A 25660-nucleotide genomic window follows, 5' to 3' on the forward strand; every position below is an offset into this window, starting at 1 on the left:
AATAGCAATAATTGTAATTCCCTTTACGCTTTATACAATATCTTAATGATGATTGCCGTGGCTTAAGAGACAGTCCAGACTTCTGGAAGATAGGAAATGTAAGTCTGAATATTCAAAGGCAGAGCAAGGAACTGAACATGGCACTCTTTTTCTTAAAGAAAAAATGAACCCATTAATATAAATATGTTCTTCGCCTACACTATGATCTTGTTGCTCTTATTAAAAAAAAAAAAAAAAATCCAGAGTGGTCACAGCATGCTTCATATTTAAATTTATCGTTGGTTCCTCTTCATCACCTTTTGTTTCTCTGATTAGTTGTGCTTCATTAAAAAAGAATCTGTCCTGAAAGAACATGCATGTATGTCTTCAGGGTGGTGGTGGGTGGGGGACGACTATGCCATCAGGCTCTGCATGAGTAGGTGGAGGTATTTTTCTGTAATTACGAGTAAGATGCCAAAGTTAAGACATATGCCAATGCTTAGCATTTCCTTTTTGTTAATTTTAGAAGGTTTCTTGATGGATAAATGGACTTCAGGATTGGAATCCAGCTCCAAAGACATCTAAGCTTAAGACCTTTGTGTATTTTGCATCTCTAGGGTCCTGTCACAGTCTACAGAGACCTAGTTATAGTCAGTGAAACCTAGAAAGCTATTCAGCTGATGAAATGCCTGTGTTTTCTTTAGGGCATGTTGGATAGCTCTTTAAAATCCATAGACTGTATTGATTAAAGAGCTGCTCAGCATATCCTGAGGTAATTTTGAACTGAATCTATCCTATTTCTTTTTTGGATTCTGTTTCAGGACTTTAGATCTCAATGAACTTTGGGCCTTGAAGTTGAGAAAAAGTTGATGCTGAATTCGTAAAGGATATAGATACTCAATATTAGTTATCTGACTTCCTGACATTAGCCACTCAGAGTGGAATCCTTATGGAAAAGAACTCTGAATTTGCTCTTCAAATATTTGCAAAGGATTTAGAGTAGATGGATCAAAAATAAGCTATATATGTATGTACAATTTTACTATTGTTTCTTCAGTAGATATTGAAATTCTTTTGTTAGAAGAGAAAGCATGGTCTGTGTGTCTGTTATGTTGTGGTAAGCAGTGTACATGTTTAAGAATAGTCCTCTAATTTAACATATACATTGGTACTGTCATTGTGTGACTTACCAGTGCATTTCTAGGAAACACCTTTTAAAATAAGAGGTGTAAATTTAAGCAATAAAACAAATAAACCCATTATCGTGGTTTTGATAATGTGTGCTTTAATAAAAGGAAAATTAGGTAAGTTTACAACTATTATTATTTGCAGTTAAACAACTTTTCGTCTTAAAAGCATGGATAAATGCTCATAATTTTCCCAACATGTACTAAGAATTAAATAATATATTTTTCAGGTGAGATGTGAAAGTGTGATGTTGAAATGAATTAGTGACTTACCCAGAGGAGAAAACTGATATCAGATAGTGACAAAAAAATCATTGTGATGCTTGGGATTCTTTTTGACCTTCAGACTCCTGTACTAAAAACTTTTCTAGATTCGTTAACAGCTGTGATGAATCACTTGCACCTGGTGTAGTGTGATTAGTGCCCACTTTGTGCAACAGAGATTTTTTCTGTCAACTTTAGCAAGCTAGGGATGAATATACTTTTGCAATCACGTGCCATTTGGTTGGAGCAGTATGGGGCTGTACTTTACTCCAGGCTTTAAGTGTAGCTCGAAATTGCTCTTAAAAATAACTGTTTCTAATTGTGTTGGTTTCCACAGTAACTTCAGTTCTGTTGTGTTAAGTTAGATGTAATAACAAAATACAGGTTTATTTATGCCTTTATTGTTGTTATTAATAAACAGTAGTAATAAATATTACTTTGCAGACTCTTTCTTTATTGATACAATTGTCTAATGTGTGTCTTCACACTTTAAAAGGCTTCTTTTGGATGTGAATATTCTACTTGTATGAAAGCAAGAAAACTATTTAACTGGAGTGAGTAAATCTCAGTAATGACATGCTTATGCACTTGATGCATTAGGACTGCAGTTGCAAGTCATTAATTTTCTACTTAATTGGTGCATACCAATTTCACTTGACTGTTCATGCATATGTATATATCCATATTTTCTAGCTAAACTAGCTGCTAGGAATAATTTTTGTCATCACTTAAATTAACAATAAACAGCTGAAGTCAGCCCCTGGTGATTCTTGGAGTTTTCCCTGGTGTTTTCTTGTATCTTGTTCCATTTGCCTTCCCTTCTTGCTGTTTCGCAGTTTTCTTTCCTAGAACAGTAACAGCCCCTGAATGGGAGAGAGCAAGTGTATCAATGGCACTGCTTTTAACATGGTACATCCATATGGCTTGTCCTAGTAAAATCCTTATTTTATGCATTATTACATCTTGTAACCTGACACTCCTCCTCCTCTTTCATTTCTGTGAAGGTCACAAGCCCTGGTTTTGTGTTCAATTTTTTGTTCTTTAAGGAAGTAAAAAGCTATTTTGATAACAATTTAATTTGTAGAACTGATCACACTGTTAGAATTCTAAGGCAAAATTTTTAGCATACACAGTTGTAAAGTAGTGTTGTTACTGTATTTGGAAAATAAGAGGTTCATGATCACATCTTTTCTTGAGGCTTTTTTGTCTTTCACTTCAGTCTTGTTTTCTTGGCCACTGCTGAGCTTTTACTGGCTACTTAGAGTTGTACAGCATCTTAGACTGTTTCTGAAGTATTTAATCTCAAACATACTCTGTCTAGATCTATTGAGAATCCAGATGGTAGTTAATTAGTGTTCTTAAGAAATGCTTTTATGAAGTCTGTTCCTTGAACCTGGCATGCTCAACAAACATTTGAGAAAAGCAAGATCGGAAGGACTTATTAATTTAGTACTGAGCTTTGATTTTTTTTTTCATATTGTTATAAGAACATTAGGTGATACAACAGGTTGAAAGTCTCAGACTGCTGTCTACTTCAGCAAATAGTGACAGCCAGTAGGAGTGAATCTGTAGAGCAGCGGTTCACACTAAGCCCAATGTTAACATGTGTAAATGTTTGAAGGATTTTACATTCCAGTTCAGTTTTACGTAGAAGAAATCCAGTTGACTAGCTTGGGCTGTTCTGCGTTGTGAATCAAAGTGCAGAGATGATCAGAAGATTTTGTTCAGAAGCAAACACCTGATTCGAAGTAAGAGAGTCATGTAGATGATAAAATAGTCATGTAAGATGGGTAATACAGGATCATGGTTTGAATGAGGAAAAAAATCCTGCAAAACATGGAGTAACTCAGCTGTACTTGGATAATTTTTTTTTTACTTTAAAATTTAAGTAATAGATAATACATTGTTGGAGCTCCAAAGGAAGACTGGGAATGTATTTTTAATGTTTCAGCAGAGTGCAACAATCCTGTGTTCTGATGCTCTTTATTAGCTGCTTTATAGATCTACTGTAATGTGTGATCACTTATGAGATTTGTGAAGTTTTTTGGGTTTCTTCTATTACTAAGAAATTATCGGTAGCTTCTGTTCTGTAAAGTTGAAATATGAAGATGGTTAGATTCCCAGTATTTAGAGTACTGAAGAGTGTAGTGATCATTTGCTTTGGGAATATTTCCTCTTACCAGAACAAAAATTAATGAAATGAACCTTTTTTCCCTCAGATCACACTTACAAAGCCAGTACTATGTACTTCCAAAAGATTACGCAGTTGCTGGTTTTGTAGGGGCAGATTTTCAGAGAAATAAAAGCACAAGTACTGATGATAGTATGTGCTTTTTCCCCCTGCATGTTCATATCATTTACCCAATACAGCAGTTTATTGCAGTAGTGATGACCTTAGTGTAGCCACAGGGCCCACTTACACTGCAGCTATAAGAACACCAATCCTTTAATCAAAAATAGATTGATTTTTTTTTTTTTTTTCCTATCAGATCCTGGAAGGATCTCACTTATTAGCTTTTAATAGAATCAGTTTAATGAGTTGCAAGGGACAAAGTAACAGCTTAGCTGTTTTCCAGACAATGTACATTATTCACTGAGATTCTGTTACCTTTATTCTTGCCACAACAATATCCTACTGTTATAAAATAGAAAACAAAAAAAACCCAAACCTGAAAGAAAATGTTTATCAGGTGACTGTAAATACCTACCTTTCTATTGTAGGTACTGTAAGTTTATATTTATAGCTATCGAGAGATCTTGCCTGTTATTTTTTTTAAGAGAATTTTGAAAACACCATCACCACTGGCCACTGTGTTATGAAAAAGGGAATGGAGGGTATTAAGCCCGCTGTCTATATTTGTTCAATTCAGACTGTGGACCCTCTTCTTGGCATTGATGAGTATGCATAAGAACACTGCATAATCTCCTGCCCAAAGTCACAATTACTTTACTGACCTTTACATTTATGTAGGGTTTGTGCCTCTGTGTTATGCCAGCATACTGCTGTAGAAATTATTATTCTGAAATCTGCAGTGTAACAGACAGTTCTTGGGTAGCAGTGTGTTTTCTGAACCATTTTCTTAATGTTGTTGTTTTTTCCAAATAGCAGTGCTATTAATAGGACAATTTAAAGCAGCACTTCAGAAAGATGGAGTGCAGTAAGATTTTTTCTTTTATTGATACATACTTCGTGTCTGTGTCAATACGATATGAATGTCTTATCACAAAAGATTGATGGCTCTGGCCCCATCTGTGTGAGGAGCAGAGATAAGTTGGCATGCTAATCCTCCTTTTCCTATCACCTTGAATAACCTTGTTTGTAACTATCAAATTGCCCTCAAATGAGCACAGATTCTTAAGCAGCACAAAGAGGAATAGGCTGTTTATCCAAGGCCGGTGGAAGCAAACTGCATTTTCTATTTTGTGAGTTTTTGATTATATGCTTAATGATTGTGTAAACTCCAGACCGTATCAAAAAATGAGAAGATTACCCTTCCTTTGCTGTGCTCTTAACCTCACCTTTTTGGTGACATTCACACACAGCATCAGTCTTCTTATGCCTTTCTTCTTTCAGTTCTGCTATTACTTTAAATCAGTTAAATCACTTGCCAAAAGCTGAAATCCACATTTTGTTGGTTAAGATATTTACTACTCTGTGTTCTAAGTTACCTTTCCAGTTTATTTTGTTTTGGGTGGGTGTTTTTTGTTTTGGTGGGGTTTTTGTGGTTTGGGGTTTTTTTTTGGTTTTGTTAATTTTTTTCAGAAAAAAGCCATAACGTCAGTGTTTCTCCCTCTGAGAAACACATACTCCTCTCCTCCTTATTCTATGAAAATGTTAAAGGATTTGGTATAGGAAGAGAATGTTTTAAGTCATTTTTTGCTACCTCCATCAGCATCTTCAAACCTGAGATCTGCTCTGTTCTAGCACAGCTCAAACAACCTAACTTTTAATCATCCCTCTAACTAAAATTTACACAGCAGACTGTTGTTAATTATTAACAGTTAGAACAACAGCAAGGAAGGACTTGGATACCTTTTGAATCAAGCTGGTAATACATTTCCATTACCCAGAACGCTCACTACTGAGAGCCCAAGATGTCTGTCTTCAAAGGTATCGCTGTGGCCTCTCTTGAGCAAGAGCTCAAAGATTCAATATTACTTTAATCATGTAAGTGGGTTACACTTGAGTTTCAATATCTAGTACTCCAGATATCACCACTCTAAATGCAGGAGACTTGAACAGTTAAATTCTTTGTTGCTTCTGAACAAAGTTGAACCTGGAGATGGAGAATATATTTGTGAAGCTGTAGGGTGTGTACTCAGTTACAGAAGTTATTAAACTTCTACAGAAGTTATTAAAAAATACAGAAGAGAAATCCTGTGTGGATGGCCCTCTGGCTAATGAAGAATGTTGCATGTTGTTGTGAAGAACAGTTCGTTAATTATTAATTGTTAATTAACCAGTCATTTGGAACTTCAGGGCAAGTAAAGCCAAGTGATAAAGTGTTGTAGCCTGGCAGTTATTAACTCACAGATAGAAGATGAAGAAGAATGTGTAAAGAACCTCATTTCTCAAAGATCCAAATGACCCAGCTATCTATCCATGCTGCCTTTGTGTGGTACTTACACATAATCAGAAAAGCGCAGCATGGTTGGGGTTGGAAGGGAGCTCCAGAACTCTTCTGATCTAACACCCCTAGAGCTGGTTGCCCAGAACCATGCCCAGATGGCTTTCAAATGTCTCCAAGGATGGAGACTCCACAACCTCCTTGGGTACCCTGTGCCAGTGCTCTGACAGTCTCACAGTAAAGAAATTGTTTCCTGATGCTCAGAGGGAGCTTCCTGTGCTTCAGTTTGTGTTTACTGCCTCTCGTACTGTCACCGGGCACCACTGAAAAGGGCCTGGCGCTGTCCTTTTTGTACCCTTCAGATATTTATGTACACTAATAAGGTCCCTTCTGAGCCTTCTCCAGCCTAAACAGTCCCAGCTCTCTCAGCCTTTCTCTACAGTCCCTTAAACGTCTTCATGGCCTTTTTTGGACACTTCTTCATGGTTCCCTGGTACTGGGGAGCCCACATCGGTACGCAGTACTCCAGGTGTGGTGTAACCAGTGCTGAGTAGAAGGCATAAGGATCACCTCCCTGAATCTGCTGGCAATAAGTTGTCTAATGCAACTCAGGATGCTGTTGTCTCTTTTGCCATATTTTTTGCCACATTACTGGCTCGTGTTCAACTTGGTGTTCACCAGGACCCTCAGATCCTTTTTTGCCAAGCTGCTTTCCAGCTGAGTAGCCTCCAGTATATACCGATGCCTGGGGTCATTCCTCCCCAGGTGCTGGGCTTTTCACTTCCCCTGGCTGAACCTCAGGAGGTTCCTGTCAGCCCATTTCTCCAGCCTGCTGAGATCCCTCTGGATGACAGCCCAACCCAGTTTAGTGTTATCAGCAAACTTGCTGATAGTATGCTGTGCCACATCATCCAGATTGTTCAGCACCATTCAGCCAGTTTTCAAGCCACCTTGCTATCTGCTCATCCAACCCATATATCAACAGCTTGTTTTGGAGGATCTTATGGGACATAGTGTCAGAGGCCTTACTGAAGTCCAGGTAGATACTATCCACTGCTCTCCCCTCGTCTACCAGGCCAGTTATGTCATCATAGAAGTTTATCAAGTTAGTCAAGAAGTTTCAGTTCAGAACCACCTGCTAATTAATTTCAACTTCTTGATGGTTCTTTTTGTAGCATACTTATCATACAAGTAATTTCCTGCTAGAAATGTTACTTTGGACTTTTTTTATTGTATATGATGTGTGTGACTATTATTTCTTTCCATGTTCTTTCCAGACACTTGATTATTTTAACATCAAAGAAGAGAGCAAAATAGGTTTGGAAATAGTTTGGAGGGCACTTTAAAACCAGATCTGGAAATTATTTTTGATGGTGCAATGGATTTCAAATATAAAAGCTGGAGAGAGAGAGAGAGGGATAAAGAATTTATATATATGTCCATACATGCACACACATGAGTTGATATTCAGATTTTCTGCTTTAGTAGTACAATATCTCATTGTTCAATATTGAGGTTTTGTATTTCTGAATGTCATAGAAATTCAGAGGTTTTATTATTAAATAATGCTGCATAAGGACAGAGGGTTTGTTTCTACCGTGATCTATGAGAATGAACATAGTCCTGAGGAAAAAAGTGTGCGTTTTCCTTCAGTTGTTTAAGGATATGTTTTAACCCTATCTCAGACAAAGTTGCCTGATCCTAACAGCACAGAATTTCTGGGACAAGTGAAAACTGACTAGAGAGGCAGAGTTCAGACTGGACTTTGAAGTTTTTCAACAACACAGAATTTTTGTGAAGAAAAAAATTATGTACATGAAAGTGTGCTCAGTACAATGCCATACCATATGCTACATACAACCTAGGTGCTTCTCATAATTTTTAATCTGTCATTAGTTTATAGGCTACTCTGCCTTTTCCCCTTAATATATTTTTTCATATGCATAACCTTCACTGCATTAATACTGTTCCTTGGAAATTATTACTTGGGTACCTCCACATTATCCGTGGTCTCCATGCGAATGTGCCTGCTATGCAGGACAAGGATTTGAGCTAATGCAGGTAGCAGGGTTTCTGGTGGAGGGAGCAGCCTGTGGGAATCAGAACTAGCTCAGGGCTACTTTTCCTTTATAGTATTTCCACAAAAGCATAATCTGCACTTTTACTGGATTACAGCACAGGGTATCTCAGTGTTATTTTCAGCTTCCTGCGTGGTCTGCACAAAAATATCTCATCTAGCATGGTATTAAAACTTGTGCCACAGCAAATTCCACAAAATCAGTGTGTGTGTGTGCGTGTGTGTATATATATATATACGCACATCTCATAGATACAGAAGAGATTAAAGCATCTTGGATTTTCTGGCTAGCAGATCCTTTTAATTAGTCACTTATTACTCTGTTTTGTCCCTTCTCCGAAACAAGATAAAACAGAACCAGCCTGATTTTATTTACTTCCTGCCCGTTCAGGAGGTAATCCTGATTTTAGCAGGAGAGTTGAAACACCTCAAAGGCAATGCCCAGATCACTTTGGCAACAGAGCAGCCACTGCTCTATTAACAGTCCTTTATGCATTTAGAATAAAAAAAAACCCCTCTTTAGATGGGTAACTTGGTATGTATGTTTGTGAATATAGTAGCTAATTTTTTTTAAAAAAATGTCATCCTTTGTATTGAGATAAATATACATACACACTCAGTATATAAGCAGGCTTAATCATTTCACTGTTGGCTTTAAGGTATGTGGTAATTTGCCCTTGTGGACAAGAATGTATTTGGTGTGATTGTAACTGCAAGTAAATACAGGGTTATAAAAAATAGCTTAAAAGAGAAGCCTGAAGTTTCAGAAACTTTAAAAGCTTCTCTTCAGAAAATGTGCCTCATTTTTTCCAGTTATTCATTGTGAACAGAAAGATTCTTATGTGCAGGAATATAGTCAGGATGTATATAATTAGTCAGCCTTTTCTTGGCAGGAGTAGTGAAGTAGTAAAAATCATAGGGCTTCTCCTCTGCTTGGATCCTAGGTGAGGAGAAATTCTGGAGCAGGAGCTGTCAGAGGTGATTGCAAAAGAGTTGAGTCTTGGTCCCAGTCAGACTGGAAATGTGAAAGATGTGCTTCAAGGGAATAATACTTTTTGCTTGAGAATACTGACTTGAGCTGCCTGCTGTGGAGCAACCCCACAGCAAAGGTCAAAACACTGAAGGTGTGGCCCAGTCAGTCAGTGTGCCCTATTAATTATGTTTTCATTTGTTTTACAAAGCATAACAGTTCTGAAAGCGAAGACACGCTCACTGTAACTAACAGCCTTGACCTATGACGTACTCAAGATACAATAATCAAACATTGGAACTTGAGCCTCTTTGTTACCCCATGAGTATTCAGGGTACATACTTTACATTGTGAGAAGATGTTGGTTTGTTTGGGTTTTTTTACCCTGAATCTGGTTTTGACCTGACAACTGTTCTGGATTTAGAAAGGTTGGTATCTTACAAAGATTTCTGTAGGTCTGTCCACTTTTTCCTTTGTACCTATTAATATTTATATTTTTTTAGCTTTTGGATATTGGTAGCAAAAATGTATTTTATTTATTCCTCACAAATAAGTAATTTTTTTGGTAGCTCAGTTTTCCAGTCATCAATAACAATAGTAATAAGCAGATATGATTCACATAGTGGAAAGAATGTGTATGAAAGGAATGTCTGGCACAGCTTTATTCTCCTGCCAAATAATTTGGCCTTGCAGTAGTTTCTGTAATAAATGCCTTTTCTACAGATTTGTATTGCACTTCATTGCCAGGTGATCAAAAGTGTTCGTCCTGGCTTTAAGAGGTTCTAGATGGTTTGGTAATGCTTTTTTTGTATGCTGGTTTTGTCTGGGGTAAATTTAGTTTTCTTTGCAGTAGCTAGGGTGGAGCTAAGTTTTGGATTTGTGCTGGAAACAGTGTTGCAAATTTAGGAATGTTTTAGTTATTGCCTGGCAATGTTTACACACTCGCCTTTTCTGCTTCTCATCCCACCCCACCAGTGGGTAGGCTGGGGGTGCACGAGAAGCTGGAAGGGGACACAGCCAGGACAGCTGACCCCAACTGTCCAAAGGGATATTCCATACCGTATGATGTCATGCTCAGCCATATAAAGCTAGGGGAATAAGGAGTGAGTTACGGTGTTTTGCCTTCTCAAGTAACTGTGAGGCATGATGGAGCCCTGGTATCCTGGAGATGGCTGAACACCTGCCTGCCCATGGGAAGCAGTGAATGAATTCCTTGTTTGGTTTTCCTTGTGTGTGTGTGGCTTTTCTTCTACCTTTTAAACTGCCTTTATCTCAACGCACAAATCTTTTCACTTTTACCTTTCTGATTCTTTTCTTCATCCCACTTGGAGAGAAAGTGAGCAAGCAGTGGTGTGGTGCTTACTTGCTAACTGGGTTAAACCATGACATTTTTAGAAATCATTCATTTAATCTGACTTTGTGCAATGCTGTGTAACTTGCTGTCATTAATGAGACATTTTTGATAAATTGCTCTTTAAATACTGACCATTCTTGAATTGCAGTAGAATAACATTTTACTTCAGGGTAGCATTCCAAATGTTTTTTGAGGAGTTGGCATTTCAGTAAGCCATTGGCCTGACTGCCCAGACTGTCCTATTCAGCAGTTGTACAGGAACTGCTGTGTGTGACTTTACAGCAAAATAACTACGTTTGTGGATAAGTAAAATGAGGTAGATATGGTAGGAGTGAGTTTCTAAAAAAAAAAGGCACTAGTGTAGTCTAGCAAGAATATGCTTTTGAAAGGGTTTGGTTTTGTATTTTATGGGGAGACGGAGCCTGGTTTTATCTTTCATGTTGCCTCAAATCAACAAGTACAGATGTGTTGGTCCCAGGTGTGAGGGTATGTTAGAAATTAGTTGTATTGCATGATGTAACTCAGTTCCTCTCATGAATGCCCATATTCAGTGAAACAAATGTACCTATTTACTGTCTGAAGAGTCTTTTTCAAATATCTTTTGCTTGCTGCGGTTAGAGTAAGTGTGCTAGTTAATACAGATCTTTGATCTGATCTTCTGTATATAGATGCTTTTTTTAAAGCAGACAGACCAACCCAAGCAAGAGGAACCTGTGCTATCGGTCTTTCATGTGCATTAACAAATAATCCTCTTACTGTTTGTCTTGTAAAAATTGGAAAGTAACAGGAGAAATAGCTGTTTTTAATTGCAGTGATAAAAGCACTGCAAGAGATGAGCTTAAACAATTAGGCACATTCAGACATGAATGCAGCGTTAGAATAGTGGTATGTGTACCAGCCATGACATATTAGTGATGGATTTAGGTAATGATGAGATATATTCAAAACCAGTGGTATTCTGGTGGGTTTACGGATCATCTTCCTGAGAATATATTGCAGTTGCACTGGCTACTGGCAAAGGGCATATTAGGGTCAGCACAGAAATTTAGACTTGCTGTTTGTAAACCCCCAAATGGTGATTAATACAGAGAAGCCCAGGTGTTGTTGGAGGGAAGGGATTTTTCTTAAACGTTATTTATTCCCTTCACGTCTACCAATTCCTCCTGTTATTTTTGAGTTTAATTTCCATTTTTTTGGAAAGATACAGCAAATTGCTTGTATCTATGCTGTTACCTCAGTGGCTAAGATAAAATGACTGTATTCAGCTTGAAGGATCTGTAGCTCTGTGCACCAGTAATGCTGTGCTGTAAAATGTTTATCCATGGTGGCAGACTAAGCTCACTATTAGTGAGAGCTCTGGCTTCTAGTGTATGTTGTTTCTTTAGTTGTAAATACCTGCTAAAAGATTCCAGTATGTTGTCTTTCTTTTAAAACTGTATTGTCTTTCTCTGGATCCTGGTACCTCATGAAAAATAGTTTAAAATTACTGCTTGCTAGCTCTCCAAGAGATGTGTGATGCCATCTTTCAGTTAAAATACAGGTGCAAATGGCTAAAATAATGTAGGTTGTGTTAATAAAAAATAATTTCTCAAGGCTGTCTTCAGAAAATAATGAGATAGGAGAAGATGAAAGCAGGAGCTTGAGTTAGCTACATGTCTGTGTTTCTTCCCTCCCATCTTCCTTTCTGCTTTCCCTTTTCTTTTTTCCCCTGTTAACTATACAGCTAACCAAGGGAAACTGGGCTCCACAGCATAAAGTTAATGTTTGAAAATGTTGTTTTTCTTCTTCCCCATGTTGCCAGCGTGGCTAGGAGACATGAAGATAAGCTTTGATATATCGTCATAATATTGTTTTGTTTGGTTTATTTTTGTTGGTGTTAATGCTTTGATCTTTATCTGAAATTGCCCAAAATTTTATTTTTATAGTACTTATTCTTCCTTTTCTCTCCCTGTTTCCTCACTGCTACTTATTTTACAGTTAGAAATTTGAGTATTGTTTTCATAAGTGCCTAACAAGTAAAATACAGGGGCTGATTTACTGTGGAACAGCTTGTACTGCTAAGTCATGTTGTCACACTTATCATTCAGTTATTCTCTGATTAAGAATAATTTTTAAGGCTTTTCTGTCTTCAGTAACTTATGACATATTGTACCACATTTCTCTGCATTTCACCACTAAATATGAGGGTAACATTTTGGCCTGATCTTGGTTTTGTAAGTCAAAGAGCCTTTAGCTGTAAATGAAGTCAATTCAAATTCAGGTTCTTAATGAACAACCTTTAACGATGTTCTGGAATGTGATAAACTTGAGCTGGTGAATTATGTGGCAGTATTCTCTTACTGTGGCTCATTATTTGCTTTAGAAATCACTGTAACCTGTATTTAAGTAGAGAGCATTTATAAAGATGTCTGGAAGTGAAGCTATACTAAGAGCTACGACTGTTTGATGACATAGCTTTGACACAGGGATATGCCATGTGGTATAAATCTGGCTGGTGGTTGGTGTTGGTTTTTTTTTTGATGGTGTGTTTATAAATCATAGAACAAGCAATCTGTCTAGACTGGTAACATGTGACTGGTAACATTTTCCTGCTAATACTAAGGAAATAGGGGTCACTTAGGAAAATAGAACAGTTTGTGGCTGTGTTTCTTTTAAATGCGTGTGTTAAGCCTGCAGATTTGGAACACATTGTTACTTCGCTAATACACGGGAAGTTACAGTACAGAAATCCCTTGTTGACCTTCTTAAATTAATCTCTCCAGCATTAGTTATTTCCTTATTTTCAGTGGGAAGACAGCAGAGTTTAAATGTGTACAGCATGTTTAAGTGGCAAGATTGGTGCTTATAAAAAAATTAATTGCAGTCTAAACTAGAATAAAAAATCATCTTAATACAAAGGAAAGGTATTTCTGCTTTGGGGTACTGCTGTGTGTATTTACCGTACGTTTGTATGTGTAACTGACTACTGAGAAAACTGCTGTGCAATATGATGCTAGCCCTAGATTTCACCCTCTGGAGATTTTGCTGCTGTTTGAAGACAAGCTTTCAGATCTTGGGAATTCTGTCATCGTTTTGTTTTAAGAAGGCTGTTTACTTTTCTTAACCATTTTCTAACCTGTTCGTCTGTATAGAGATCTTAGAAATGATATATAAATGCACATGCTCTCTGTACTTAGATTTAATGTTGCCTTTTTTTTTTTTCTCATAATCGTATAAGTCTAACTGCTTCCATTTGGTCCCTGGTAATGTTCAAAGATAACTGTTTTAATCTGAGCTGTAACTGGTACTGTGATACATTTCAAGCAAAAAATGTATCAAAGCACTAAACAAGGATTAAGATTTTTATTATTATTTGTTGTATTTAGTTTGCTTTTTTTCATCACCACTGGGTCCTACTCTTCAGTCAAACAAAATTTCAAATTCAAATGAGGAAATTAGGTCTGCATAACCATTACATGTCTGTTGCAATCAGTGCATTTCTTTGTGGCATGACAAAAGTGTCCCTGGCTTTTAATTGTGTTGTGAGTCGTAATCTCATGGTCTGTGAGTGTAAGCAGAGCTTGAAAATTTCGTATTGTAGTGGATAGTGAGTAGGAAGCTTTCAAAAGATGTGCCTTTGTTTCTGCAAAATGTAAGCTTCAATAAAAATAGTATACACTCCCAGTTAAAGTCAGTATTTGCTAGTTTCATAGGTAAACTATGCAGATAGTTTATCCACAGCAAGACAGTTTCTTATTGAATGATATTTTTCTTTGACCCAACATGTCTGGTGGTTGCTTTAAAGAAAAAAGAGAGATGTAGTGAAATGTGGTGTGTGCGTGTGTATTACTTTTAAATAGTTCTACAGACTGAAGACAAGGTGGTAAAATTTAGAACCACCTTGTATTGGCCAAACTTGTATTGATGCATACCAGTGCACTGCAGGCTTCAGTGCACAAAAGCTGTGTTGTTACTGCTGGAACAGAGACTTTTTTTTCTTTTTATTCAGTTTTGTGTGGTGCCCAACATAATGGGGTCTTAAAGCTTTAGCTGCTTTGGTAATACAAGTACTAATTCTTGCTCAATGTACACTAACTTTGTGTGAGACCTATAAAGAAAGCTCTGCACTTTTTTCTGCTGTATTTTCTCATACTGCAAATGAGTTAAATTTAAATGAAAGGGCAAAATTATTTGAAAACCATTTTTAAATCAACAGCAAAATACCAACTTGTTTCTCTGTAAAAATATACTCGCATAAACAGTCTTTAAAACTCAGTTTTAAAGTTTCTATGGAGACCTAAGCTGGAGAAGTTGACGGTATCATGAAACATAGATATTTCTGAGAAAATATTCACGCTTTAAGGTATTTGAGTTCAACTCTGCTATTCTTAGGTTCTACCTTTTATGTTGTCTGATAAAAAGGCTGCATAGCTGAAGATTGCACAAATGTTTTCAAATAATCATAATAAAAAATTCTAAGCTTTTGTACGTTCAGCCTAGATAGCTGGCACATAAAAAAAATAAAGCGTTCTCCAGACATAATTCCTAAGAAATGTCCTCTTGAGTGTAACAGCATCCTGGGCTGTGCCACCAAGAGCATGGAAAGTTGCTTAAGGGAAGCAATCATCTACTGCGCAGCACTGGTTAGACACTGCCTGTTGGGATCCTCCATACGAGACCAATACTGATGAACTGAAGTGAGTTCAGCAGGAGGGTCTCATGTTGTTTGTGAGCAGGAGCTCCTGCCCTGGGAGGTCAGGCAGAGGCAGTGGGACCTCTTCAGGCTGGAGAAGAAGCAGTTTTGAGGGAAGCCTGTACCTTGTACCTACACGAAGATCAGTAACATCAGTAGTGCATGGTGGGATAATGGGAGACAATGGGTATAAATTGAAATAAGAGAAGATCCATCTGGATATTAAAAAAAAAAAAAAAATTGAGGACAGCCGGACACTGGAATAGGCTTTCCAGAGTGACTGTGTGGTCTCCATAACTGAAGGTTTTCAAGACCTGACTGGCTAAAGCTCTGAGCAAGCTCATCTTGCCTTACAGCTGACCCTGCTTCGAGCAGGAGGTTAGATTTAGAGGCCTTTTGAGGTCCCTTTCAATGTGAATGAATGATTCTGTGAATGATCAATGCAGATTTTCTACAAGGCAAATACTGGTGCAATAAAGATTTAATTAGTCTCCGAGTTGGATCTTATCCAGCATATTCCTAGTGATTTTCCAGCTGCATTTTTGAAAAGCTTTGGATGGTATAGAGCAGTGGTAAACCATGTTTACCCTCTGGGATAAGCAGAAGAGGTGGATAAGGCTGAGAAAAAAACTAGTTGCACTTGGGAAATTTTGTTTCTGATTTGACCATTACAGGGCATTCTGACTCAAATATCTGACCAGCTGGGGGTGAGAGAGCGGAGAGCAACATATGTAACACTTTTACTTCTTTGCTTTTCCCATCTTCCACATCTCTAACTGCAGAAATATGTTTGTTACATTTCCTATGAAGCTGTATCTTGGAAAAAAATATCAAAAGCATGGGAAGTTTGGTTCTTCATAAACCTCTCATGTGTGAATTGCCAAGTTTGCTCAGAGATTATCCATAATGGACCTACTGTCAAATAGGAATGTTTCAAAAAGCAATTTCTCTTTCAGTGGGATCTTATGCCCTTTTCTATTCTGAAATAAGTACTAATACCACGGAGAATTTTTATCAGCTGCAGCATTTAACACTCTGCAGTAGATGGCAAAACAGAATTCTGAAAATGAAATTTACCTTGCTGGAAGTTCCAGGATTCTTAAAAGACTGCTAAAATCAGTGTACTGTAGTTGAGAGATTTTGATAGAATTAAGTAGGACAAATGTCCCCTGGGATCATCTTCCTCTCTATGAAAAAGAATATTGGTTGAACACAAGCGTGGCAATGTTGACATTTGTTTAGCAGGAATTGATGCCAACGTACTATGCATCTAATTTCAGTGCTATGATAAATGGGTTTTATTGCTTGTATTTCTCTGTGTACTGGGATATACAATATCATTCTTCCACATGACAATCAATCTTCTGTTTTGTATTGAGTTTTTAGTAATTTTTTTGGATGATAAGTAAATTACCACTCTTCACTAGTCTCTCTTTTTTTTTTTTAATTGATATGGCTGAGACTTAGAAACAAAGTATTTCATCATTTGTATCTCGAGAAAGGTTACATATGGAAATAAAATCAAGATGATATCTGTTTTGCTGTAGTGTTGTTCAACATATCTGTCATATGTGTTTTCTTACAGTGAAAGATTTTTTTTAAGACTGAATAGAAATGGTTTGCCAAAATGTCCAGAAAAGCCTGAAAGACACTGTTCTCTCTTTGTGGTGAGTTCTTGCTGTTCTCAATTGTTATTGTGCTGGGTATTGAAAATCAAGTTGAATTAAATTGTTATTCTGTGGTTGACTCAGAACTACTCCCTAAGCTTGTATGTACAGTGTTCTGATCATCAATTCTAAAGGCTGGTTGAGGTGTATTGCTGAACTCCCAAACTGAATGTTTTCTGGCAGTATGCAGGCACTCATATAAGCATCCGCATGGGCATATATGCCAGTCTTTCTCCCTGAAACAAGGACCAGTTAGCTTTTCTCCTTGTGCTTTTTACACCCAAAACATTGTTTGTGTAATGCTGCCTGTACTTTCAGAATATTTGGAATTGCACAAACATATCACTGCTGTTTAAGGCATGCAGTGAGTATCTTATGTCTGTCCACTGATTTTGATGCAGTATGGCATATTCTAGCCTGCCATATTTTAGGACAGTCGTTTTGAGTATATGACCACCAATTTAAAGTGTGAAAGCGATAATTTGTTAATGCTGTATAAATGAACTCCCTGTTCATTAATCACTTTCACTGTCAGTGAAAGCGGTGTGTAAAGATCTCTTTAAGTGTCACATTTTAATCAGGAGTCAGAAATAATGAGGTTCTGTTTTTACACAGGATTTGGGTAGCAGTGAACTCAGGAAGGACATCTATATCACTGTGCACATTATCCGAATAGGTAGGTATAATTATCTGTGAGTAGAAATCTTACATTTGTTAAACATATGGCAGTAAATAAATCTGCTTGGGGTCAGCTTTGGGATTTGTTAGATTAGCTAGGCCTTGGAATAAATCTTTTGAAAAGAAAATGGCTGGGTTTTGATGCAAAAATTGCTGTGGATTTCTCAGCATCGTTTTGTGTTGTTTTTCAAGTGTACTGCTAACTGAGTTTAGATGCAGGGTATTTTGTTACAGAAAACAAAAGGAAAATGTCAAATATGAACGGTGTTAAGATGATGGAATTGTCATTGGAGAGTCCATTCTTGTTCCAAAGAGTAATTTCAAGCATCCTTTTTTCATAGAAAAACTTGCCTGGAAATTTAGTGTACGTAACTAGTATATTTTATCTGATGTATATGTGAAATTGTTCAGATGAATTTTGTATTCCACCTGAGCCCTTTAAAAAGGGAAAGAGGGAAAGAAGTGGAGAAGGTATCGTAATAATTTTAATCCCTGATGCTATAGATGGGTATCAAGTCCTCTAGAACAAAGTGGAAGAGAAGTGTACACTTGTGTTAGGTATTTCAAGAAGTTACCTTTTGGCTTACAGATGTGAAACAGTAATCTTTGGGTCTGCTTCTGAACTCTTTAGATACACTGTTTTCTCTGTAAACTGTCTCTGTTGTTGCATCGGTGAAGCCCTAAGTATTACTTGTCTTCCTATTTTTTGAAAATATTTTGGTTTGAAATACAGTTGCTTTAACTTGTACTGAGTTTGGAAACAACTTGTTATAAAGTAAACACTAATTTACAGCTTTGAGGAATAGTTTTTCCTTGCATTTTTGTGCTGCTGTAGTGTTTCATCAGAATTTCAGAATGCCGTGTTTTGCTTTTATTAGCAAGCATTGGAAAAAGGCATAATGAGCTGATATAATGGAAGTATATTTTGTAAGAATAAATGCTTTAAATGAGGGGTAAAAATTTTCCTATTGTATTGTTTTAAAATCTCAGTCAAGTTTGTAAATGAACCATTGAAAGATTAAAAAGTGGAAATAAGATTTATATGCTGCATAGTGTGAAAATGAACGATTACTCTTCTAGCCCTGCGATGCATAGAAATATTTGGAGGAGGCATTGCCCTGCAGTGACTGCAACCATAGGCTTTTCTTGTCAGAATTTAAGACTTCGTGGGAAAGATACATAGCTACCAGCGTACAATTGAATAAAATGGTTAGAAAGAGGCCAGTTTCAAATGCCAGGAATGCAGCAAGAAGATTGATCAATTGTATTTAAATCAAATACAAAAGGCTAGGAAAAATATTTTTTTCAGATCTGTTTTCCTTGGCTGTCTTCTTTCTTTCCTTATCATAAATTCTGCTGCCCTTTGTCATCTTTCCTCCCCATGTTTCATCTCTACTTGATTTTTCTGCAGCTGGCTGCTTATTCCCTTGCTAACCAGTTGCCTATTTGGAAACAGCGTTTGACTACTAAACTGTAATGGCTCAATCAAAACACCTTCTGTATAAATCACAGGTAGCAACAACCACAGTAAAAGAATTCTTAGTGGACAGCAAATATTGAACGCTCTGTCATGTCTGAACTCTAAATTTAATTTGATGGTGTCATGAATGCTATTTCTGAGTATCAGAAAGTGTTGTTTGAGTGGGTGTCATGAGAGGATGAGCAGTACCTCTGGTCTAAGACCTTTCAAGATCACTCATATTTAGTGGACTTCCTCTCCTGTTTGTTACCCTAAGGTAGTCTAAAGATGGACCAGATTTACAATGAGTACACTTGGCGTAGTCTACTTAGACCTGTCACCATAGTGAGCTGGATTACCCTCTGCCTCCCTTCTGTGCTTTTAAGAGAGACAGTTCCATGGATTATGCATCAAAAATATATTTTTGTTTGGCAGGACGAATGGGAGCTGGAGAGAAGAAAAATGCCTGCAACGTACAATACAGAAGACCCTTTGGCTGTGCAGTCCTTAGCATTGCAGATTTGTTGGCAGGAGATTCAAAGGATGACCTCGTCTTAAAAGTATACATGTAAGGAATGGTTTTTTCTTAATTTTTAGAAGTTTCTTACAGTCAGTGTGCATCAGAAGCAGTGGTGTTAAATGCAGTGCAAGCAAATAGCTGTAGCTCCATTCTGCAAAAAAAGTGTAGTAGCTAATTTTTTTTTGTTAGTTTGGAAATTTTTGCTAGTTCTACAGATGTGTTTATAAAGTGGCATAATATTAAAGATAAAGGTTACATCCTTTTAGTTTTCTGTATGTTTCAGTGCATTTTGCATCCTTGTAAGAGCTTCTGGAGCTCTCTTTTTATAGCATCATGAAGTGCTCTTAGGATTTATTTAAATGCTGTGCTGCCTAGGCAGCTAGTGGAAGTATTTTATAACTACAGAAAAAAGCAGTCAGAGTATCTGTTTGTGAATTGAAGCAGTTATATAGATTTTAAAATGATTGGTTAATTAAATAGTGGATTTTGGCTGATAGTAATTGAAAGAAAGTTCAATTTTCTAGTTATAGCAACACAGTGTATGTAATTTCCTGCTTACCTTGAACACTATAGTGAGAACACTTCTGTGGAGTGGTCTGTTCTAAGTATATAAACCTGGGACACATCATGCACATGAGGAAGTTCTGTCATTCACGGGGTTAGCACTCAAATCTTGAAGGCATGGAATTCTTTCAGGCAGCCTTTCTCTTCTCCTCTGTATCCCTCTGTGCTGAATTATAGCTGCTGGCATCAGTGCTGCAGAAAAGCAATTTAGTGTGGCAGTGGATGTGTGGGCTGGCTCTTATTTAGACTCCCAAGACACCAAAGTCAGAGAAGTGTTTGTTGTTGGCTAACAAATTGTTAGATTTATCTGCCTATTATATTTTTTTTAATCTTGCCTGTTTATTTTAAAATAACAAAAGCAATGGAAGAAGAAATGCTGCTCAAAACCAGATTTGATGCTAAGACTAAATCCAGTCTACACCATGAAAAGTGGTGATTAGAACATGGTCAATTTTTTCTTATGGAAAAGCAACTATTTTCTAAATGTATACTGAAACTTAATTTGTTCTTTCATCAAGTACCTCCTGAAGATCACGTCCTGTTTTAAATAAATCTGAAATGTGCAGCACCAATTTTTCTGTCTGCTAAGACCAACTCTGTGTCCTGCGTCTCTTCTTGAGTGTCACAAGATAGATTTCTGTGTGGTTTAGTGCTGAAGGATAGATCTATACAGATGATGAACTTGGTCACGGCTGAGTTCCTGAGTATAATTGCTTATCTCTTTCTCCCACCCTTTGCCACATGAAGCAGGTATTTCCATGGTGCCCTTTTCAAATGGTAAGAACACTCTAACCCTTTCCATTGAGACACAGGCAGTTTTGTGGGGCTTTATTAGCTCCTGTTGTATTACTAGTTTCATGAACAAAAGAGGATTTGTGTAGGGATTTGGTGAAGCCAATCTGAAAAACGTGTGTTCCTATTTCAGAGTTAAGAAAATTATCATTTTTCTAGGTGCAACACAGAGAGTGACTGGTATCAGATACATGAAAATATTATTAAAAAGCTGAATGCACGTTACAACTTGACAGGCTCCAATGCAGGTAAGTTGCCACATTCTGTTTGCATTCTTAGGGTTTCCTTTAGTTTGCAAATGAAGTGGCTCTATTTTAAGAAGGATCAATGTCTAAGAAATAAATATTCTTTTCACATAGAGGAAAATACTTCTATTGGATGAAAATGTATGATATTGCTGTTCATGTGCACATTTAAGAAAAAAGTCACTGATTTTCTTCAAGGAACTATGTAATTAAACTTCTGGTTTGTGCTGAGGAGCTACAGTTTGCTGTAGAGTTCTGTTCACATGTGGGGCTGGTCAAATCATTGATTCACGTTGCTTCACATTTCTGCTTCACATTTTCATCAGGAATAAAATTTCCCATTGACATTATATATTAAACTTAAGAAAAAGAAAAATGGGAACTACCTGTGCGACCTGCATTCCCACTGGTAGCTCTGCATTCCAGCTGAGCAAGATACAGAGTTGATAATTAAAGACTTAACAATAGTCTTCACCAGTCAGCTATATGTTGATATAACTGCCATCAAAATAAATTTGGATGTGAGACTTAAGAAATGGGAGACAACTGACCTTTGTTATTGCAAGATGGTGGATTTTTGGAGATGTTGAATTTGTACGTTTTTTCTTGGGTTGTTTTTAATACCAACTTGTTACCTTTTCCTGAATGCTGTCATCTAGGGATGCAGTCAAACTTGAAATATGAAGCAGAAGCTTAAGAGTCTATTGTTCTTGTATTCAAATATTTTCTTGTCCCTGTGAAACACTGATTAGTTGAAATATGACTATAGAAAAATCTCGTATAAACTCATTTTTCAGGCTGTAGTGTAATTGTAATCCCTTCCATGTAGTAGATTTCATGCTTCTTTAACTTGATTTCAAGCATAATGATTATCTTGAAAATGTATGTTCAACAGTCTTTAGCAGATAACCAAGAAGCACATAAAAGCTCATGTTATTTCTCAGGACTGAAGTTATATATTTAACCATTTCTAATCCTGTTATTTTGTCCTATAGAATCTAGCCACATATACATATATTTAAGGTTTAGAATATCATGCACGTTGTTGGACAATAAATATAAAAATCATGTAGTGAAAATACAAGATCACATTACTGAGTAAGTATAATGTTGGCTGGCTTAAATATGTTAACCGTATTCTTGAAGGACAACATACTCTTGGTCATTCTGACTGTCCGTGCAACACCTGCTTATTCTATGTTACATTGCTTATCCTGTTATATTCTCATGAAGCTAGAATCCACAGTTAAGCACCCAGTTGTCCTAGGAGACATTGGATAAATCTGAATACTCTCAATTATATGAATATTTGACATGATTTTTTTTCCAGGTTACAGGGTGCTAGAAACTTAAAGCTAGCAAATTGAAGATCAGTTACATTTTGAAAAGGGCTGTCAGGGGAGGGAGGCGAAGGGAAGAGCAGCACAGAATTCCAGTAGCACATGTGGAAGTTGGAGAGGGAAAGAGGAAGTGAGCCATAACACCACTTTGAATGCTGAGCAACTGAAAGATAAACTATGAAAGGTTATTTACGGCAGACGTGTGAAATTTGTTCCTCTGCTCTTGCTTAGCAACCTGAAAAAGCACTTAAAAGGCTTTTGCAATATGTTCAGATACTTCTGCTGACACCTCATGGAAAATATCGTTGTTACACTACTTTTATTTTGCCTTTGCTGTCTTTCTGTAATGAATGGCTGGTTCTAAAGTCTCATTAGCCTTGTCTGCCACCTTATAGTTGTCAAAAAAGGAGAAAGTCTTGCATTACAGGAGATATAGGTGAGTTTTCTCTCTTAGAAAGCATTGTAAGTATGAGCCGAATGTAGGAAAACTTGAATTTTTTGTTTATATCATACTTGCCCTTTTCAAATCACATTAACAAAACTTGAGAAAGGAAACACAGTAAACAAACAACTGCAAAGGTGCTTCAGGCCATTGTCCTCTAGGCTTGTTCCATCTTCAGATTCTGTCCTATACAGTTTCTTTCAGCTCAGGAGATTTTCACACTAAGTCTTTCGTTTCCACAAATTATCTCCTTGGGCTGAAAGAGTTTATCAGATATTTCATTATAATCCTCAGAAAAAAGAATTCTTTCAGTTTTCTGGGGAAGATTAAAAAGGAACCTGAAATGTACTCAGTGTCTTGCCTGTAAAACGCATATTGCCAGACTAAGCATTCGTGTCTAATATTAAACCCCCACTCCCCCCAAAAGTATTGTTTCTACTTCAACTCATGACAGTTCTTCAGTACAGAATCCTCTTGTGTCTTATTCTCAGCTTGTGTCTAAAAAAAAAATATCAAATAAAGGCAAATAACCATCACTTCTTAATACTGCCCAGAAAGAAGCAGAGGACAGATGTTCATGCCCTTTCTTCTTAGTGGATGCAGGAATGGAAGGACTCAGTCTCATGGATAATTTAACATCGTTTGCTGGAGTGGGAACTGGATTTTTCTGCATGAATTTGCAGCCTAACAGACTAGAATAGCAGGTAGTGGATCAAATTACTGTTCACCACTAGTCTTTGCAGCTGGTACCATGTGTCAGCTTACTGGAAGACACCTGGCTCTGCCTGGTGTAGGAGACCAAACCGTGAATGCAAAGGCCAAATTGTATAGCCTTTGCTGCATTTAGTAGCATTGCTATTTCTTACATTGAGTTTTGTAGTTTTTGTGGAATAAGTACTAGTAGATCTAGATGATTTTGTAATTGTTAAACAAACCAGGTTTCACTAATATCTGGAATGGAGCTGGCTCTAAAAACTATAATATATTTTCTTAGAATTAGAAGCTAGTTACTTTGGTTTAAAATGCAAACATCTGTGAAAAAATTGAGTCAGTGAAATATATACTGCAGATACAGAAAACAGTTACTGGCTTCTCTCTAACCACATAAAATCATCCTTTATCCTCTTGTGGTATATTTTAGATAGTGAAACCTAGACAAAGTCATTGCTTTCATATCAAAGCTTGGGCTTCTGTCAAATGTCAAAATCTCTGTAGGGTTTGCAGTATGGGTCATAATTGCAGATCTTCCTCTTCAGGTGGGACTGTGAGACTATACTCTGGATCTTTCTTGGGACTATGATAAATAAGTAGTATTGGGTGTGGGCTGCTTTTCTCTTTAATAAAGCAGGCAGTAACGCACAAAGTGCCTTGTAAACTGTTATTGATCTTGTAATAGCTGCTTCATTTTCTCACAGAATTACTGTGCCATGAGTAAACCTGTTGATTTTAAAATGTTTTGAAGTGTGTTTTACGGCAAAGAGCAAGAGAACAAGGCCAAATCTGGTTTTTATTAAACATGGTTCTGTTAAAAAAAAAAAAGTAAAATAACTGAAATCAGAGAATGCTACTTCAATTTTACAGACTTATGCAGTATCATGGGTTTCTTTTTTCTTCTGATTTTCAGTAAGAATTTATCACTTGCAATTTTGTATTCTTGCTTATAGCACTACTTCTTTTCTTTTTTCCCCAGTTCTTCAGACTTTCAAAAGTTGAAAGGTATGGGGTTTTTTAACATAGCACATGATGATGGAGGGAAGGTCTAGTAATTGGAGCAGGGCTTTATGTCTAGTGATTGGAGAGTCCTTTGGGCTCTGAAGGCAGAGGGTTCTTGTCCACAACAATTATCCACTTACGACTGTGAGCAAGTCACACAGTTAAATATTGATGGTCCTTACTGTAATACCTACTTAAAGGCCATCAGCATCTTCCAAGTACCTCCTTAGGCACCAGATCTTCCTGTAGGTATCTAAAGCTAAGGTAATTTTCATATCTGCCACTGCTTGAAGTTGAGAACAGGTGGGTAGCTGGACGCACCCAAGGACACCTGCACTGTCAGGATATGAGTGAGCTAGATTTAGCTGCTTGGGCACTAGGCTGAAAAAAAATGCTGGAGGTGATTGCCGTGACTCTTGTGCCTATGCTATTTCAGGGAATAGATAAATATTCACTGGGTTTACTACAGAAATTATTTACCCCAGTGTCTGAGACGTTCTTCAAAGACTCTGATTTGGAAAAGGATTTTCAGTCTGTCCCTCATGTCCCAGATGAGCATGCTAAACACTTGGCTTGTCAGACTTCCCTGCAGCAGCTATTCAACTTCGTATACAATCAGGAAATATTTATTATACCATGGGGAAAGTGAAAGTGGCTTTAAAGCCTGCCAAGTAGTGCATGATTTTCCTAAGTGTGATCAGTATTCATGTCCTCTTAGCAAATCCTATAGAGGAGAGTTTTAAACCTTGATCTTGTGTTACATGTAAATATTCTCCCCATTGAGTTAGTGCATTTTTCAACAATTTTTTAAATATTTTTTAATACACTACAGCTTCCCTTTTCTTTGAGAATTTACTTCAGTTTCCTAACATTCTCATATATAAGCTGTTGTGTAAATGCCGATTTAGATTCCCTTATAACAAGTCTTGAAAAGCTGCATGTGCCTGATGCAGTAATTCATGAGAGCTGAGACAAGGATACACGTGCTTTTCAGTTGTTACAGCGAAGGAGGTGAAAATCCTTTCAAATCCTGTAGAGATTAAATAACTGGTGTAAGAAATTATAAATGTATCCAGCTGCTTTGTAGCCTTGGACTCTTGTGTGGATTCCACAAAAATAGCAAATGTAGTGGGAAGGCCTTTTCCTGTGCCATTTATCTTGAAATGCTC

General features: G+C 37.1%; 1 protein-coding gene across 4 annotated transcripts in view; it reads left to right on the top strand.

Moving 5' to 3' along the window:
- Positions 1-25660, top strand: part of DOCK4 (dedicator of cytokinesis 4) — a 257352-nt gene that overhangs the window by 109288 nt on the left and 122404 nt on the right. For all 4 annotated transcript variants that reach the window (XM_055710583.1, XM_055710581.1, XM_055710582.1 and 1 more), the window contains exons 9-12: positions 16657-16738; positions 17354-17414; positions 19311-19443; positions 20911-20999. In XM_055710583.1, coding sequence (XP_055566558.1) covers positions 16657-16738; positions 17354-17414; positions 19311-19443; positions 20911-20999 — 365 coding nt within the window. The remainder of the gene's footprint in view (positions 1-16656; positions 16739-17353; positions 17415-19310; positions 19444-20910; positions 21000-25660) is intronic.

Source organism: Falco cherrug, chromosome 5 (assembly GCF_023634085.1).
Source record: "Falco cherrug isolate bFalChe1 chromosome 5, bFalChe1.pri, whole genome shotgun sequence".
In the NCBI taxonomy this organism is placed as follows: Eukaryota; Metazoa; Chordata; class Aves; order Falconiformes; family Falconidae; genus Falco; species Falco cherrug.